General features: G+C 44.5%; 1 protein-coding gene across 1 annotated transcript in view; it reads right to left on the bottom strand.

Annotated features, from left to right (window-relative positions):
- The window catches only part of EFEMP1 (EGF containing fibulin extracellular matrix protein 1), a 272,874-nt gene that overhangs the window by 131,247 nt on the left and 122,417 nt on the right, over nt 1-19,210 (bottom strand). Inside the window, exons 7-8 of the mRNA XM_029593741.1 lie at nt 7,269-7,388; nt 2,109-2,228 (exon numbers count right to left, since the gene is read on the bottom strand). Of these exons, the coding sequence (XP_029449601.1) occupies nt 2,109-2,228; nt 7,269-7,388 (240 nt within the window). The remainder of the gene's footprint in view (nt 1-2,108; nt 2,229-7,268; nt 7,389-19,210) is intronic.

The following is a 19,210-nucleotide window of genomic DNA, read 5'->3' as shown; positions in this document are numbered from 1 at the left end:
ATATGCTCTGCCCCCTGAATTACAAATTTGCATTTGTTAATGGCTGTTAGTGTGAATTTAACTCCTTGGAAAATGACCCCTGGTTGGAAATAGGATGCTGGGCTTGATGGACCCTTGGTATGGCATGTTCTTATACTATAGAACAGTGATTCTTAACAGAGTCCTCAGGATATCCATAATGAATATGATGAAATAGATTTGCATATAATGGCAGTAGTGCATGCAAATCTTTTTTCAGTTATTTCTTTATTAATTATATCATTTACAATAAGTAAAATTAAATAAGAAAAACAAATATTAATAAACACTACAGTGTTATGGAAATATAACAACAAATATATTTTTCAAATTGAACCAGCGCACAATAATAGGTAAGAGGAAGGAACAGTAATAAATAAGAAAAGAACAGGAAACATTCAGTGGAACCACATTATTTTCTGTCTATTAGATCTTATCATCCCACATTTATCACTGATAGAAACTGAAGAAACTCCCATAGTCTTATCACTTAAGAAGCAATCTAAATGTAATGGGTTAAAAAAGATAAATTTATTATTTTGGTAAGTTACCAAACAATTACATAGGAATTTCAGGAAAAAACTAGCTCCAATACTCAGGACCCTTTATTTAAGGGAAAGCTAATGTTTCCTCTGGGCTTGAGTAGCCCACGAGACATCTGGAAAGATCTAGATTTTTTGACCACAAAAAGAAAAGTCTTTACACTGAAAATATTTATAGAAAACCAGATCCTTATCTTGCTTTAAAGAAAAAGAAACTAAAAAGGTGGCTGTAGTTGGAATATTATCAATAGAATCTAGAAAAGAATATGCCCCTGGTCATATTCTTACTTCTCTATCAGTAACCGTTTTCTTCTTAGGGAGATATTATATCTTAGTTGCTACCGGGACCTTATCCTCATCGAAGGAAAGGACCTCACATAAATATTCCTAAATAATTCCCCGGTGATAATAACCTAGAGATAGGAAAGTTTAAAACATGCAGTTTACAAGATCTCAAATCATTTTCCAATTTTCAAGTTGATTATGAACAAAAAGGTTAACCTTCATAAAGGATATATATGAAACTTGAACCATAGATAACTGCATTTTGCTCTCCGTCACAAACCACTCCACTCCAGAGATCCTACTATCTTGCTCTTCCATTTTAGATCTCACTTCACTTGAAAAGACATGTGACTGGGATACAGATACCTAAAGATGTTTGTCAATATTAGCAACTAATCTCCAAACATCACATAGAGTGATATTAGCAGGTTCCTCTATCCCTTCAATTACCCCATTCATGCATGCAAATCTTTCTCATTCATATTAGTTGTAGATATCCTGAAAACCTAACTGACTGGGTATGCTCCGAGGACTGGATTGAGAACCACCTCTGTAGAAATCAGCAGTTCCAGAGCACATGAATACTCCATCTGTCAATATACACTCCAGTTTTTCTATCCTAACCTGAGAACGGGAGCACCAATGGCCTGACTTGCTATTTTTCCCAGTCACAGAATGACTCTTTTTGGATCCTAGGTGTACATTTTTCACAAAATTGGAATGTTTTAAAACTCTTAGTAAAATGAGATTGATATTTAAATATTTACAGAAGATAATATCAGAAACATAGATCTCGAAAATTTGACTCATTGACAACATGGCTCAATAAACGATAAAAGGATGAAGACCATTGGTGTAACATCTTCCAAATTCACTACTTTTTATGAGAAAATATGTTTTGAAAATATTTCCCCAGCTTCAGTGCACACAGTGGAAACATAGAAGATGGAAAATCTGCAGTGTACTGAAGCTGAAATCAGATGGCACAATTGCACTTGGTAGCCAAAGCAAAAAAAAAATAAATCAGATTTTTGCCCTCTGTTTAGTTTATCAATGACCTTCAAAGCATGGCCCTTCATTATGTGGCATGAAATTTTTTTTTACTGTTATACTTTTACAAAATACAATTAAGGCCTGATTCAAGCCGTTTTTCACAATTCTAGTACATACCATGAGGTCTCCATATGTAACCAAGCATTAGAATTAGTTTGTATTTATTTTTTCATATCAAGAAGTTTAAAACATTATGACCAACAACTTTACCTTGACATGATCTAGTGCCTACTAACTGGTATCCATCAGGACATATGCATGAGAATCTTCCCGGCTCATTGAGACATTGATACTGGCACATGTAACTTGAAGCTCTACATTCATCAATATCTGCAAATTGAGCAACAATCATAATCATTAACTACTTATCAATGTATAATTTTTCATATATATTTGTTATTTTAGCATCACACTCCTAGCTTCCTAGCTGCTACTAGAATATGTGAATTTTTAAAACTCCCCATTTTCCTCCTTCTCTCTCCTATTCCCCTGCTAAGCTCCCATCATTAATGATATTAAAAATGTCCTAATAAAGCCTTTAAAAATCAAAATCAGCATTTTACAACTGCTTTAACCAATCTAAGCATGAAGCGATATAATAAAATATTAACTTTTGATATTATCATTTTTTAAGTAATCGAATTGTGTTTGTTGTTTGTGAGTGATGTGCAAATAGTCAGTAGCTATGGTTGAAGCCTTGGTGATTGTAATCTGTAAGCAGTAGCACCAAATTCATGGTAATTCAACACTTTTGTGTTTCCATGTGTCCAACAAATTTGCATGTACTTTTCTTCTTTTGGAAATTTTGCTTCATTAAAGGAGTGCAATATAATGTCAGTAGGTCAAGTGATCACATTCCAATATTAATTTATTAATATAGATAATAAATCTTGCCTGATTAATAGGAAAATATTACAACTGATTCCATTAAAATGATTTAAAGATATGTATCTTTAAAGTTCAGATTTTTAAAATTTTAAAATCAGATACTGTATTACTGAAAATTCCTTCAATAAATTACATGAAGATGTGGAAGATGATAAAGAAATTCATGACATGCAGTGGAGGGTGCCAGTGTCAAGCACCAGAACTAGGAGACACTATGGGGCAGATTTTAAAAGCCTACACGTGTAAATCCAGGTGGACTTACACACGTCCCGGGGCTTGAAAAAATGGGCGGTCCAGGGGCATGGTGGGGGTGTGGCCAGAGGCCTCTCAACGGCTGCTGGGCCTGGGGATCGCGTGCCGTGGAGAGGCAGGCGTAACTTCTGGGATAAAGGTACTGGGGTATTTTTTTTTCGGGCTGGGGGGCGGGACAGGTAGGGGAAGGGAGGGAAAGGTGGGGGGGGGGGGGGGGGCGCCGAAGGAAAATTCCCTCCGAGGCCTCGGAGGGCCTCGAGGAAACAGGGAAAGCCATCTGGGCTCACCTAGGGCTCGGCGCACGCAAGGTGCACTAGTGTGCACCCCCTTGCGTGCACCAACCTCGGATTTTATAACATGTGCGTGGCTGCGCGCACATGTTATAAAATTGGGCGAACATTTGTGTGCGCTGGGTAGTGTGCACAAATGTAGGCCGCGTGCATAGGTTTTAAAATCTGCCCCTATCTGTGGCTCTGCCCCCTCAGAGTGGCACCAGGAATCTGATCCTTAAGAGATAGCCCATGCAAGATGGCAGGAGACTTACCATCTGTGTGGGCAGAAGGGGCAGGGAAGAGCATTGTAATCTCAGGTCTATGTGACCCCATGTGTCTATGGCTTCATCCTCCAGAGCAATGTGGCTGATGCAATAATTTTCGCGGAAAGCGGGCGCTGACTTTTCAGCGCCCACGTCTTAACACATGCATGGCGCCAGCAAGGGGGGCGCCATGCAGTAGGTAAATTAGGGGGTAGCACTAGCAAGGAGGTGCTAGGGTGTGAGCATAGCGCCTCCTTGCTAACGCGACCCCGCAGTGGCTGCCGGTTATGAAGACTGATGCCGAGTTTACCAGTGTTGGTCTTCAATAACTGCCGAGGTATTTTTTGTTTGTTTGTTTTTTTACTGAAGAAGTACAGAAAAGCAGTTTTTTCTGCATTTCTGTACTTCTTTTACATGCGCTCAGCTATTAAAGCCTGCTCTGAGACGCACATTTATTTTTTTGAATGTGGAGTGAATGAGTAATAGCCTCATTCACATGCATTTGCATGTGATGAGTGCTATCTCATTCACTCCGCATTGGACGAGGATTACATAGGCGCTAATCCCCCTATTGCATTAGGGGGCGGATTAGCGTCTATTTAACCCGCGTCCGACAGTGGGTTAAACAGTGAGCTTGTGTGAGCTCACTGTATTGCATCGGCCCCAATGTCAAGGATCTAAGCCTTAAGATGCGGCCCATGGAGGGTAGCAGTTTCCTGCCAACAGTTTGCTTCCAAAGGCGTGAATCAAAACAGGTTTGCCTTTTGGAGTGCTCCTTTGAGTGTTCTGCTGGAGTGACCCTTGAGAGCAGAGCAGTTTTCTCTGTTATCTTTGGCATAGGAGTACTAGTTTATTGAAGGCTTTAAAGCATTTCTATCCTTATGAGGGAGTAGGGGTGGGGAGGTACTGCATTTTTATAATATATTTATTTGTGTGCGAGTTCTATTTGTTAGGTTTTGTGAATTATGAATTTTCATTTAGGTAGTTTGTACTGAAAGGGAGTGTACTAATGTTATTTTAGATTGTAAGGATAGTAGTGTGAGGGCATTAGTCGTTGGACCAGGGACTGTATTAATATTTACTATTTATTTTATGTATTCAGTAAAAGTTTTATACTGCTTTTTCCAAGGAGGCTCAGAGCAGTTTAAAATAACCAGAGTATCATGCAAGTATACAATTAATTTACTTTATATTTTATTATATGTTGTGTGTTTTTGAATGTATTTATTATGTTGTTGTACTTACATATGTATTTGATTATGAATTTTGTGCCATTGATGGACAGAATGCAGTATATAAAAGCTGTGAAATATCTGCACAAAGAGTGGTTTTATGAGTCCACAGATTGCTCTGATGTTCATAAAGCTTGTCACTTTAGGAAGGCCCTTGTAAGTTCTCCAAAGATAAACATTTAAAGAGAAGTTAATAGCCAGGTCTATATTTAACTTGTGAGAGCAATCTGTTTATAGAAACTATTTAATATATGATAGCAAAAAGCAACTACAAGGCTACAGGAAAGGTTGTAAGTATCAAAATATGTTTTTGCACTCTTTCCTCTTCCTTATAAGGGTTTTCTCTCTCCTCTGTCTCCTCCAACTAACTTCCTGCATGTTTAAAGTCTTTGTAATGACAACTTAGTTCTGCCATCCCACTTTTATTTTATAACTGTTTTGACTGATTGTATTATCATATATTTCAGAAAAATTAACATTTTTGATCAAGCAATGGCAGAAAATTTACACTTCCTGTAAATATATGATATGATACAGTTTATATAGCAAGGAGGAACAACTACATTATAGTCAATTCTCTTGCAAACCAAACCTTAGAAATGCACAAGGTAAATACATTCAATATCAAATTATTTCTGTTCTAAAGTGCAGGTAACCCCATTCTATTTATTGATTTTCTTTTATTTCTTCCATTTCTTCATCGCACTACCAGTCCTCTGGGGCTTTCACACAACAAAATGATTCTGAAGGATAAGTTGCTTCTAGGATCCAAACTACACTGTGATAACTGATTGTGCTGAATTTTAGACCAGAATATTTAATGGAGAAAAAAGTATTATATTAGCACAGTTCAATGGTATTCATGTCCAGTCCTTGAGGGTCACATATGGATTCGCTTTTTTGGATATCCTGAATGAATATACATGAGATAGATTTACATGCACACTACCTCAATTATGTATAAATTATGTGGCCCTGGAAGACTGGCAGTGAATACCACTTGTATAATTGGTGCTGCTTTGCTAAAGCTAGTCTTGGTAAATAATTAGAAAGGAAGAGGATAGTTATGCCGTACCCAGTATAATGAATATTCCAAAGTCTTCACTTTGTATCTTGTGCCTTTAATAGGAAAACTGCCCTAGAATAAGGGCTTGCTTATTATATTAGCTGACAACTGAACAGATGAGTGGAAAAGTGCAGAGCCCAAGAGGAGACAAAAGGGTACACAGCTAGTCTGTAGCTCAGAGTCACATGGAAGAAGCAAATTAGAATTAAATATCTGTTTTCTTTGCCCACAGGGCCCAACAGAATCAATGCGAAATTAAGTGTTCCTTGCAAACTATCAATCACAGCAGTGGAATGTTACTGCTAGTTCTAGAGGAGCAGGATAATGGAACAAGGCTAACAGCACACAAACTTTCACCAGTGCTCACCACAGACAGCATAGAGGTCATTTACTATTTTGAGCCTTTAACACATGGTAAATAGGGGTTACCATGTGGTAAATGTGTTAACACTCGGATGACATGTGATATTTCAGATATTGCATGTTATCTTCCCCCTGAAAATCCAGCACAATGCAGGTATTAACATGAGTTAATTTTCATGCAAATCAACTCGATGCAAGAAAATAATTCTGCAAATCAAATAACGTGGCTTGCTTTAAAATTCAGAAGCTGCATTATTTGATTGAAAGTTAGTTATACCTCAAGAGGTATAGCTAACCGAACTTTCCCTGGGCGCATCAGGACTTTAACATATGTCCTGATTCTACCTGGGCTCAGGCCTTAAAGTGGCTATTTGGCTCTAGACAACCCCCCTCTGGCAAAGTATAAAACCTATGGTGGTATTTTGAGAGCCCCTCTCCCAGTTCTCCTGCAACAGGATTACGCAGCCAAAATGTAAATACTGAATTGTAAGTGAGCCATTGATAGTCCTTCCCACCAACCTCAAGCTCCTCCCCTTGTTTAGTTAAAAAGTATCTGATTCTCCTGTGCCTGCTCTGGCTTCCCCACCCCCACTACAGCCCCTTTCCCCTGGTATCCTAGCTCACTCACTTTAAACCCTGGTGATCTAGCAGAGGAGCTGCATGCCCCTTAGATGTATGGTGCTGGCAACTCCATTTTCAAAATAGTGTTGATCAGCCTTGACTGTCCCATTTCCCCTGTGATAAACTGCATTTTAAAAAGTAAATAGCCTTAAAGCAGAAGTTCTTAAACTGGGCTGAAATACAGCTCCTGTAGCAATGACATCTTTGTTAGACCAAGAATACTGAAACACAGGTCATGATTTATGAGATTTATTTTCCCATTCTGTACTTATGGAAAAAGCACTTGATAAAACAGGACCACTAGTTTAAATTTATCACAAAGTATGCAATATCAGAATAAGTAGTCTTCAATATGCCTGTCAACTTAGTTTTAAATGTATGTGCCCATCCGTTTCTGGCAAGGAATAATTTACCTTCACAGTTGATCCTGTCTCTGCTTAGCTCATATCCTTGATTGCACTGACAGCGGAATGAACCAAGTACGTTGTAACATTGCTGTGCACAAGGACTGTTAGTTGTACACTCGTCTAAATCTGCAACAAAATATTACATGTATTAATTTACATCAGCACAGAATATTTATATTCATACATTATAAATAGCCTGACATAGTGCCATGACACTGTACTGTTATTTTTTTGATGGGTGATTAGTGAAAAAATAAAAAGTCACATCATTGTAGAAAGAAATCTTATGACATGATACTTTTTATATTTTTAATAAGTAGTTTGTTTGGACAATGGCAATTTGTTAGAGTATCACACACTAGGGATGTGTTACGGATCTGGCATTGAACCCTTGGTCCGAGGTAGAGTCAGCGCTACCTAGGAGAGTAAACTCTGTAGGTCCCTACCGTCGGAAGGTGAGGCCTGGTGATGTAGACGTGGAAATGAAGACTTCACCCTGGAAGCTTGTGATTCCCTCAGGAGGAGCCCGTAGGAACCGGCTGCTGGGATTTAGGAGACTCCCTGGAGACCAAAGAAGATCTGGATGCAGGTGCCTCCTGCAGGTCGTGTAGTCCAGATGGCTGGCGCTTCCAGCAGGTCGAAGTTGATTCAAGTGTAGCTCTTCGGAGAAAAGTCTGAAGTTGGTCTGAGGGACTAGGCCAGAAGACCTGTTGGAAGCCGGTCCAGGGGTCAAAGCCAGAGAATGGTCGGAAGCTGGTCCAGGGGTTGAAGCCAGAGGATGGTCGGAAACCGGTCCAGGGGTCGAAGCCAGAGAATGGTCGGAAGCCGGTCCAGGAGTCGAAGCCAGAAGAAATCCATCCAACGAGGGGAAAACCAGGAAAAAGGACCAAGATGAACAGGAATCAGACAAGCAGGCTGCGGACCAAGAACTCAAGGCACAGGACCAAAGGCCAAGATACCAAGGCAAGGTCTGAGGAGCAGAGCTTGCCTTAAATATAGAGCACCAGGAAGAAGTCCTGAAGAGGAGCCATGATCATTTCCTGTCATGGCCCCTTTAAATCACATCAGCAGCCGCGCGCGTGGCTCTAGGAGGACCAACGGGGGCGGAGTCAGCTGAACGGCGGCCATCTTGGATTCAGCGCGCTGCGAAGAAAATCTCAGCGACGGCTGCCGGCTCCAGCAGCCGTCCCAGGAAGGGCCCGACACCGCGGGTGAGTGGCTGGTCCCGGTCGCGGACCACTGCGGCTGGCGGCTGTAACAGTACCCCCCTGCTTTAGGCCTCCCCCTAGAAGGCTTGGGTTTTCCTGGGTGATCCAGATGAAAATTGTGTAAAAGGTTCTTATCCAGAATATTCTTAGCAGGTTCCCAGGAATTCTCCTCAGGCCCAAATCCCTCCCAAGCTAGGAGATATTCCCACTTTCTGCCACATCTCCGGACATCGAGAACCTCACAAACAGTGCCTGCGGCTCTGCTTGACCGTTGGCTTGTGGATGGATCGCCGTGATAAAGTCCAGAAAAATACGAAACTTCTTGCAGAGATTGGATCAATATCGGACCATGAATTGAGGACCACGATCAGATGCAATGTGCTGTGGCAGGCCATGGAGGTGGAAAATATGAGACATGAATAGTTGGGCCAGGTGGGGAGCAGACGGGAGGGAGGGTAGCAGGGTGAAATGGGCCATTTTGGAGAATCGGTCCACAACGACCCATATTACAGTATTGCCCTCAGAGGGTGGAAGATCCACGATGAAATCTGTGGAAATGTGAGTCCATGGCTTCGTGGGCGTAGGAAGTGTTTGTAAGATACCCAAGTTTTCCCTGTAGGAATTTAATGTTGGGCGCAACTTGTGCAAGAGTCAACATACGCTCGAACATCCTTGCACATCTCAGGCCACCAATAATATTGCCGAAGAAGATTCAGAGTCCGGTCACATCCTGGATGTCCAGCCAACTGGGAGTCATGTGCCCAGGCTAGCACCTTGCTACGGAGCCTCTTTGGCACCACCGTTTTCCCAGGTGGTACTGTAAAGGTAGCAGAGAGGATGATATGAGCTGGTTCAATGATATGTTGAATGGGCTCTTCCGAGTCTTCTGCAGAGGAAGAATGGGACAGGGCATCTGCTTTAATGTTCTTACTAGCAGGTCGATAGCAGAGCTTGAAATTAAAATGTGAGAAGAAGAGCGCCCATCGAGCTTGGCGCTGGTTAAGACATTGGGCTTCTTGAAGATATATTAGGTTCTTATGGTCCGTAAAAATGGTTATACGATGTTGTGCTCCCTCAAGCCATTGACGCCATTCTTCTAGCGCAAGCTTAATGGCTAGGAGCTCTTTGTCCCCAATTGAGTAGTTATGTTCAGCTGGAGAGAATTTCCTAGAAAAGTAGGAGCATGGGTGAGATGTTCCAGATGCATCATTTTGGCTGAGCACAGCTCCTACTCCAACAGCGGAGGCGTCTACTTCTACCGTAAATGGACGTCTAGGATCCGGATGCCGAAGGCAAGTTTTCTGCAGGAAGGACTTCTTGAGGTCCTGGAAAGCTTCTTCAGCTTTCACAGACCATGCCTTGATGTCCGCCCCCTTACGAGTTAAAGCAGGGAGGGGCGCAGCCAGTTTGGAAAAGTTCCGGATAAAACTACGATAGTAGTTGACAAACCCCAGGAAGCATTGGAGTGCATATAACCCAGTAGGCTGTGGCCATTCTTGGATGCATTTTAACTTGGAAGGATCCATTTGAAAGCCCAGATTAGAAATAATGTACCCCAAGAAGGTCAGAGATTCTTTTTCGAAGACGCATTGTTCAACCTTGGCAAAGAGTCTATTCTCTCTTAAACGTTGCAAAACTTGTAACACATGTTGTCGATGCATATGTAAATCCCGAGAGAAAATTAATATGTCGTCCAAGTAGATTATCACGCATACATAGAGCAAGTCTCGAAATATTTCATTATAAAGTGGTGGAAGACTGCAGGAGCATTAGTTAGACCGAACGGCATGACAAGGTATTCATAATGGCCGTCCCTGGTGTTAAAAGCCGTCTTCCACTCATCGCCCTCTCGTATCCTAATCAAATTGTATGCATCTCATAGGCAAATTTTGAGAACACCCTGGCTCCCTGTAAGCGGTCAAAGAGTTTGACTATTAATGGCAATGGATAGCGGTCCTTGATAGTAATAGCATTAAGCCCCCGAAAATCGATAGTAGGTCGCAAAGTCCCGTCCTTTTTCCCAACAAAGAAAAAATCAGCCCCGGCTGGGGATTTTGATTGTCTGATAAATCCTTTCTTGAGATTGTCCTGAATATACTCAACCATAGCCTGCATCTCTGGGATGGATAAGGGATAAACTCTTCCGCAAGGTGGAGTGGTTCCAGGGACTAAATTAATGGCACAGTCAAATTCTCGATGCGGAGGCAAAATGTCCGTGACTTTCTTGGAAAATACATCCGCAAACTGGGACGGATTTTAAGAGCCCTGCTCGCGTAAATCTGCCCGGATTTACGCGAGCAGGGCCTGCGCGCCGGTGCGCCTATTTTACATAGGCCTGCCGGCGTGCGCAGAGCCCCGGGACTCGCGTAAGTCCCGGGGTTTGTCGAGGGGGGCGTGTCGGGGGCGGGGCCGGTTGGCGCGGCGTTTTCGGGGCGTGTTGGCGGCGTTTCGGGGGCGGGCCGGGGGCGTGGTTTCGGCCCGGGGCGGTCCGGGGCGTGGCCGCGCCCTCCGGAACCGCCCCCGTGTTGCATCCAGGCACGCCAGCGGCCCGCTGGCGCGCCTGGAATTTACGCCTCCCAGAGGGAGAAGTAAATCCCTGCTGGTGTGCGGGGATTTACTTCTCCCCCTGGGAGGCGTAAATCCCCCAACAAAGGTAGGGGGGGGGGTTTAGACAGGGCCGGGGGGGTGGGTTAGGTAGAGGAAGGGAGGGGAAGGTGAGGGGAGGGCGTTAGCGAATTTCCTCCGAGGCCGCTCCGATTTCGGAGCGGCCTCGGAGGGAACGGAGGTAGGCTGCGCGGCTCGGCGCGCGCCGGCTACACGAAATCAGTAGCCTTGTGCGCGCCGATCCAGGATTTTAGCAGATACACGCAGCTCCGCGCATATCTACTAAAATCCAGTGTACTTTTGTTTGCGCCTGATGCGCCTACAAAAATACGTGAGGGCGCCATTTTTTAAAATCTACCCCACTGATTGTAGTGAGCTGGCAATCCCTCCAGGATAGAGGTGCACAAACAGCTACAGGAAGAGGTTGTTCCTTTAAGGCAGGTTTCGTGGCATGTGGCACCCCAATGAGTTAATTTCAAAGATGTCCAGTCGAATTGTGGGTTATGGCGTTGCAGCCAGGGAATACTGAGAACGACTGGGTGGATAGCTTTCTGGATGACATATAGAGAGATTTGTTCTGTGTGGTTAGGTGCAATGAAGCAATCCAGGGGAACCGTTTGGTGTGTAATTCTTCCTGGTAAGGGGTCTCCGTGGATAGAAGAGATAGTCAGTGGTCTTGGGCATGGACGAATAGGAATAAGCAATTGTTTCACAATATCTTGCAAGATGAAATTTCCTCCAGCTCCAGAATCTACTAGAGCCAGCATGGTGAATTTCTGACCTCCGAGGCAAAAGGTAACTGGCAATGAAAGTGGAGGGGCTGGTGAAGTGATGCCTAGGGTTATTCCCCCGGAGGTCCCTAAGCTTTGTAATTTCCTGGGACGTAAAGGACAGCCAGCAATGAAATGACTCGAACTTCCACAATATCGGCAAAGGCCGGCCTTGCGACGCCTTTGTCGCTCTTCTGGGGAGGGAGGACCACGTCCTAACTGCCTAGGTTCTTCCGTAGTTCCTTCAGAGAAGGATGAAGTATGGGGAACTGGAGAAGAAGAAGCATGTGGAGAACAAGGGGCTGTCCTATGCCCGCTCAAATCCAGAGTCTCATGAACCCTTTCTTGCAGATGGTGGTTAATCTTAGTTGCCAGTTCAATGAGGGCGTTCAATAAAGAAGGGAGTTCCTGAACTGCCAGCTTGTCCTTAATTTTAGTGGATAGTCCTTCAAGAAAGATGGTCCGAAGAACGCGTTCCTCTCAATGAAGTTCAGAGGCTAAAGTTCTGAATTCAATCGTATAGTCAGTGAGCGTACGTCCTCCTTGATGGATATGAAGCAGATCAACCCCCGCGGCTGCCTCTTTACCGGGTTCCTCAAAAACAGTTTTGAATAACTCCAAAAATGAGGAAAATCCTGTAGAACTGGATCTGAACGATGCCACAGTGGAGAGGCCCATGCCAATGCCTTGCCTTCTAACAGGGACAAGATGTAAGTCGTCTTCGTCAAATCATCTGGAAAGAGATTAGCTTGAAGACGGAAGTGCATGTTGCATTGGTCGAGAAACCCCAGACACAAACGAGGTTCGCCGGAGTAACATTGCGGTGCCGGTAGAGGAATTACCGGACGGGGGTATGTCGGTATTACAGATGCTGTCGGTGTTGGTGGAGGACTGGTTTGAGCCGCGACCACTGCATCCAGGCAAGCATGGAGCTGAACGATGGAAAATGCCAAGGACTCCAATATCCGCTGTTGCTCCAACATCCTTTGGGTGAGACCTGGACAGGCTTGCAGATCAGAGGCCTCGACCGGGTCCATGTCCTTGGTATTCTGTTATGGATCTGGTTTGCAGTAACTTAGCTGTTCGCACAGGTAAGTTTCGCAAAATGCGATAAACACCACATTAGCATAAACTACACCCCTTTTGCTAACGCATGCGGTATTTACCGCATTTTGATAAATGACCCCCTAAGTTATTTGAATTACATGAATTGCATGAACCATATACACAGCAAATGAAAATATAAAAAAAATTGATTTATGACTTGGGACTTTGACCGATGATTAAAAATAAGGCTTACCATCCAGCAATGCTGCTTACAAGATGAAGCCTATTATGACTGGTCAATAACATTATAAGCATCTTTTCTATAATTGCACAGTACTTCTGGCATTCTGTTCTGTCATATTTGTATTCTGCCACTGTACTTTAACTTACCATAATTGAGTTTCACGTGAGTTATTGTTGATTTATTTTAAAGTGATACATGAGTTGATTTAAAATGCGTAAATAAGACACATTTACTCTCTGTAGGTTGGCTTTTAATGCGTAAGTTGGAAGATTTTTGTTTTGTTTGGCGGTCCACGGGCTACTCCTGAAGACTGTTACACTCACCCCTTGGCCGGGCCCATCCTGCCTGCTCCCAACGCTTTGCCCAAGCTCTACACGATGGTCTGCCACACTCCAATGTTGCAAGGCCCCACCAGCCCCTCAAGCAGCCCAGCCCTGCCGACTCTGCGTGCAGTCTGATGCCACCGATTCCCCATGCAGCCCAACGCCACCTGTTCCAGCTGATGCACTTCTTCCTAGGTGTGCGAGTGCTCAATCTCCCTTGATTTAAAGGGCCAGTAGCAAGAAAGGCCCCATGGTACCGGATGATGATGTCACCATTAAAGCCCTATAAAATAGCTCAACTGCTCCTGCCTTTCGCCTCAGCAACAGGTTCTACTACTCTAGCAGTAGACCGTGTTACTTCAGCATCTTGACTTCAGTTCCAGCCTTGTCTTCAGTTCCAGCCTTGTCTTCTGTTTTCCTTGCCTGCTTATGCTTCTCTTTACCCACCTGCCCTGCCTATCTGTTCCTAATTCCCTTTTGGATGGATACCTGGTTTGACCTCAGTCTCATCTCAGTGTCCCCTGACTGCAGCCTGCCACTGACTACTGCCGATTACCAGATATGCCTGACTCCCACCTGCCTTGACCAGTATTTGGACCTTGGACCATCCAACTCTCTGCTTTGATCCAAGAAAGACCACCTCTGCCATCAGCAGAGACTCCCACCTGCCGGTCCCGGCACCCAAAGGCTCAACCCGAGGGGAACGAGGGCTGGTATAAGCAAAGCTGCAATAAGGTCTCTGCTTCATCCGGATCTGCCTACCAATGGTAGGAACCTGCAGGCCTCCTCCCTGCAGGTTGCGCCAATCCCACCTCGGCCCAAGGATCCACTAAAGCAACAATTTTCTAGCAAATTCATGGCAATGAAATTACCATTTTTACCAATTAGTCTATCAGTTTGCCCAATCCAATTGCAGGTCATCAAGATCCTCCTGGCTCTTCAGCCTGAAGTCCTCCCATTTCACCCAGAGCCCCCCACCCAGACAATATTTCACTTTTAAGGCATTTACAATCACCCATATATTGAACAGGAGTAAATATATGTAAGTAAGCGTCAAATTTACATGCATAAATTGCTTATAAAATAGCAACTTATTCACTTAATTGCTGACCCCGTTCCAGAATGCACCTGGCCCACCTCTTTTTTACACATGCAAATTTGCTTTTAGACCCTGATTTATGCATGTATGTTGAGGTTTCTAAAATAGCATATACTCACATAAATGCTATTTTACATGCATAACTGTGCATTTGTACATGTGTAACGTTTGAAAATTCACCTTAAAATTGAAATAGTATACACTAAGTGGTTGATTTTAAAAGAACCACGCGGGCGTGCATGTGTGCACAGTTCCTGGAATTTCCCTATACCCCTTCCTACTCTGCCTCCCTTTTCCCCTCTCCTCTCCTCTCCTCCCTGACCCCTAAAATCCCTTTCCCTACCTTTTTCCATGAGCCGGCACATGCTACCCCGGGACAGGGCCTAATGGCCGCTGTCCCACTGGCCCCATCCCTGCCCCTCCTTACTCAGACCTCGCCTCCAGCCTGCACCATTTCAATCTGTTGGCACTCCTGCACGTACTGGCCAATTTGTGCGTGGCCGGGCCATTTCTAAAATGCACTCGGCGCGCGCATAGCCCAGCCACATGTGTATCTGCCGGATTTTACGCACTCACACATTTTAAAATTCGGCCATAAATCAAAATAGTGTGCATTAAATGGAAATTAATGTGCACTAAAGAGAAACAATTAAAAAACTGACAAAAACAGGAAAAAAAATTTAAAATCTTTTGGTTGCATATCCTTAATGAATTGTGCACTGGTTATGTTGTTGCGCTTGGAGGTGGACACTTGTCCTGGAGCAGTGTAGGACGGCTCCCTGGTCGGGCCCAGGGAGCACCTCCCCCCAGGGGGGCGGAGCACAGGAAGAGACAGAGGCTAGAAGGAGCTTCACCACTGGAAGCCCGCGGTCTTCCCGGGTGGAGCCCTTGGGGACCCGGGCCGCTTGGACTTAGGTGCGCCTTGCAGGGTCTCCCAGAGAGGAAGTATAGAGGTGTGCCCACCAGTAGCAAGGGAGCGCAGTCAGTCACTAGACTGTAGGCCGGGAGTATCAGAGAAGGCCAATACAGCATAGGCGATGACAAGGCAAGGGACAGAGTCAGAATCAAGGAGACGTGGTCAATGGCAGCCGGGGTCAGGTTCCGAGGATCAGTCCGAGGGAAGTCAGCCAAAGCAGGAGTCAGATACCAGGAATGAGTCCGAGAGTAGTCAACGAAGCAGGGTTCAGGTTCCAGAGGTCAGACGAGGTCACGAGGTAGGCAAAGGTCAGAATCCAGGCAGCGATCAGAATGGTCAATGAAGCGGGCAGAGGTCAGTACCAGAGAGTCAGTCTGAAGGTACTACCTGGGGAGACAGGGACAGACAGACGCTGGAACAGAAGGATGCTGGAACAAGGCTGGAACAAGGCTGGAACAAGACTGAACGAGGAGGCAAACTAGTACACATACAGTGCCGACCTGATTGCCAAGGCAAGGAAGTGCAGGTAGGAACTTCCTTAAGTAGTATGTTCAATCAGGACGCGCTGCGGAGCTAGGACCCGCCCCTGGCCCTACAAGAGACTGGGCGGTCCGCACGCACGTGCGTAGGGGCATGGCTGATGCCACGGAGGATGCCGTACTTTCTGTACACCTTACGACTTAATATCCTAACGATATTAAGTCTGAAGTACCAAAATAAAAAAAACCAAAACAAGTAAAAAATCAAAATAAGTAAAAAAAAAATATCTGCCCGCTAGTCAGTGGTTAGCAAAACGGGTGCTTAATTTTACTGGCGTCTGTTTTCCTAACCCATGGCTGTCAGCAGGTTTGAAAACTGACGTCGGTAAAATAGATTGTTGGTCGTTGAACCCACTGACAGTCACCTCTACCGCTAATAAGGAGGTGCTAGGGATGCGCTATTGTCCCTAGTGCCTCCTTATTAGCACACCGTCTCATTTAAATACAGATTCGCGTGCCCAGGAGAGGTGCCTGGGTGCTCATCGGGAGAGCAGGCGCTCAATACGGAGCGCCTGCTCTCCCGCATTTTTTACTGTATCGGCCTGATAGTCAGCAGGGCACTACTGTTTCTGACAGTAATGATTGTATGTGTGTCTGTGTTCACTCACTCTAGTTTGCAAATTTTAACACTATAAACCCCCTACACTGGTGATCACTTTTTAAAAAAAATCCAAGAATTAAATAAGACCTGTGAGTAGGCAAAAACAGAAGCCTATTCAACAGAAAGTTGTGCCAGTGAGAGCTGTGGGTAGTACTAATGCAAGTGGTGGTGATAGCCACAGGATTACCAGTAGTAGTTCCCCCGGCCAATAAAATGTGATTTTTTTTTTTTTTTTTTTTTAAAGAACAAACCAGATAGAGGTGCAGGGATGAGTCAGAAGCAGGAAGATCAGCCAACTGCTTCCACTTGCACTGTTGGTATGGTGCAGGGGCAGATGGAGACAGACTCAGTGGAGGATGGCACCAGCAGCGATGAGGCCCTAGGTTATAAGAGATGCCAGCACAAAGCTCCCTTTTTCATTCTGATAAATGTTTATACATCAGATATTTTAAAAATCTTGTGATACAGATAAATCATGTTTGGAATTTGAAATAATAGAGGAAGAGGAGTTGAAAGTGTAACTTTGGAGAGTTTGGATAACCTGGTTACTAGCATATCATCTGATTAGCAGCTGCAGGCAGCTAGCATAGCCAGAGATTTAATAATTCATATTACTGGGCCAAAAGCAGCCGCCAGCAACAGCAGGTAGTTGAAAGCATGAGAGATGCTCCTGGCCGTTTTGCCTTCTCTCTCACCCTCAGCCCTAGCAGCAGTACTCAGTGATCTGTAAAGGGTATACTGCAAGAAATCAGAGGTGAGGAGGCATTTTAGTGCTACGGAGGAGCAGTGTTTTGCTAAATGCCTTCACTATTAGGTCATCAGTAAAGGAAAGATACTGGGCCATTTTTAGAACAGTGCTAAGCAATATCATTTATAAAACCAACACGCATTATGGTTGGTTTCAGGGGAAGTTGGTACTAGTCTAGAGATCACATTCTCCATACAAGCAGTAGGAAAGCCACCAGAAAGGGGAAGTCTGTTCCCAAGCTGATCCCTTCGGGTCCTTCCCCAAGTGATATATAGGCTAGCAACCCCTACCTCCACCTCAGTGACAAGCCACCTTGGAACCGATGTGGCAGTGTTCCACATTACCATTCCAAAGCAAGAGGCAGGCAGCATTGAAAGTGGTAATATGATACAAAGGGGACATTATTGTCCTGGATGAACAGCCCTTGCAGGTGGGATTTAAGCAACTGTTTTACCTATTAGCCCTAAATTAAAAAGTGTGCTCCAGGATAACTTTTAGTAGGCATGTTATCGCCACCCAGTACTCTCAGTGCCGTGCCCAGATGCAGACACAGCTGGCCAAGGCAGAGAAAAGTGGCATCCATTTTACAATCGAAATCTGGAGCAACTAGAACATTGTGCTTGCCTATCTCTCTCTCTGATGGCCCATGAGTTGTAACTATATGAGGCAGGGATATGCAGTAGGCTTAAAGGGGTAAATCCAGCAGGGTACAGGCAGGCTGTGCTGCACAGCCAGGTAATGGATAACAGCCAAACCTTTGCCCATGTCTAGCATGTGATCAAGGGATGGTAGAGGGTTGTCTAGACCAGAGAGACAGGAATATTCCTGGGTTTATTTATTACAGACAGTGGCAAAAACAGGATTATGGCAATGGTTGATGGGGGCTTCCAGGGGGTGCAATGCTGTACTTGGCAATAATGGACACCCTTGAGCTAGGGGCGATAGTTTTGTACTAAGGGTTCTGATAGATATGTGCAGAAATATAGCTGGGCGTTTTAATTGGAGCATGAAGAATGAGTAATAGCTACAGCAGAAACTGGAAGCAGTCAGGTCTCCTTTGAATCACCTTTTTCAGGATGTAGGTATCAGGTGAAATCCCATCTACCTCATGATACAAAGGTTAGTTGAACAACAGTGTTGTCTGTGGATGCTAACAAATGTTTGAATTGCCTCCTGGGACATCAGGATTAGTTACACAACAAGGGTGGTGCATGCCCTGAAGCCCTTCAAGGATGCCACAGAGGCCCAGAGTTCAGCCACAGACATTCTGACTGAAGTCATCCCTGTAGTCTACCTTCTGGAGAAGAAGTTAGATGATTTCCAGCAGGAGCAGGGAATGACAAGAGGTGTTGTGCTCCTGCAGTACTTTTTTTATCTTGCAATTGTAACTGCAAATGTGGCTCAAGCCTCTCACCTAGCAAGGTTCTTTCATGCTGACCACTTTGTGTGGCCCATGGCTAATAGGGAATATCACCCTCCAATCCAATGCTCTGACTTACTGGAAAGAGAAGCTGGTGGCCAGGATGTAGGAGTGAAAGCGCAAGAGCCAGAGGAGCAGTGGAGATGAAGTGGAGGAAAGAGTGGGCTCCCTTGCAGTACTTTCTGCATCAGAAGCATTTGTTAATTACTACATCCTCGCCCCGCCTTTATCCACCACCTATCTTCTCCTCATGTCAATGCAGGACAAGCCCTCCTGATACAAGCCATAAATTTAGCAGTTGGCAACAGAAAACTGCCTCACCCTCCAAAGAAAGTCCCTACCAAACTTTAATTACATGGTATCTTGCAGAGCCCATCGAGATCATAGGCTCAGACCTCTTGGCATACTGGGCAAACAAGGCCACAGTAT

This window comes from Rhinatrema bivittatum, chromosome 3 (genome assembly GCF_901001135.1).
Source record: "Rhinatrema bivittatum chromosome 3, aRhiBiv1.1, whole genome shotgun sequence".
Lineage (NCBI taxonomy): Eukaryota > Metazoa > Chordata > Amphibia > Gymnophiona > Rhinatrematidae > Rhinatrema > Rhinatrema bivittatum.
This window is presented reverse-complemented; position numbering and strand designations above follow the sequence as displayed.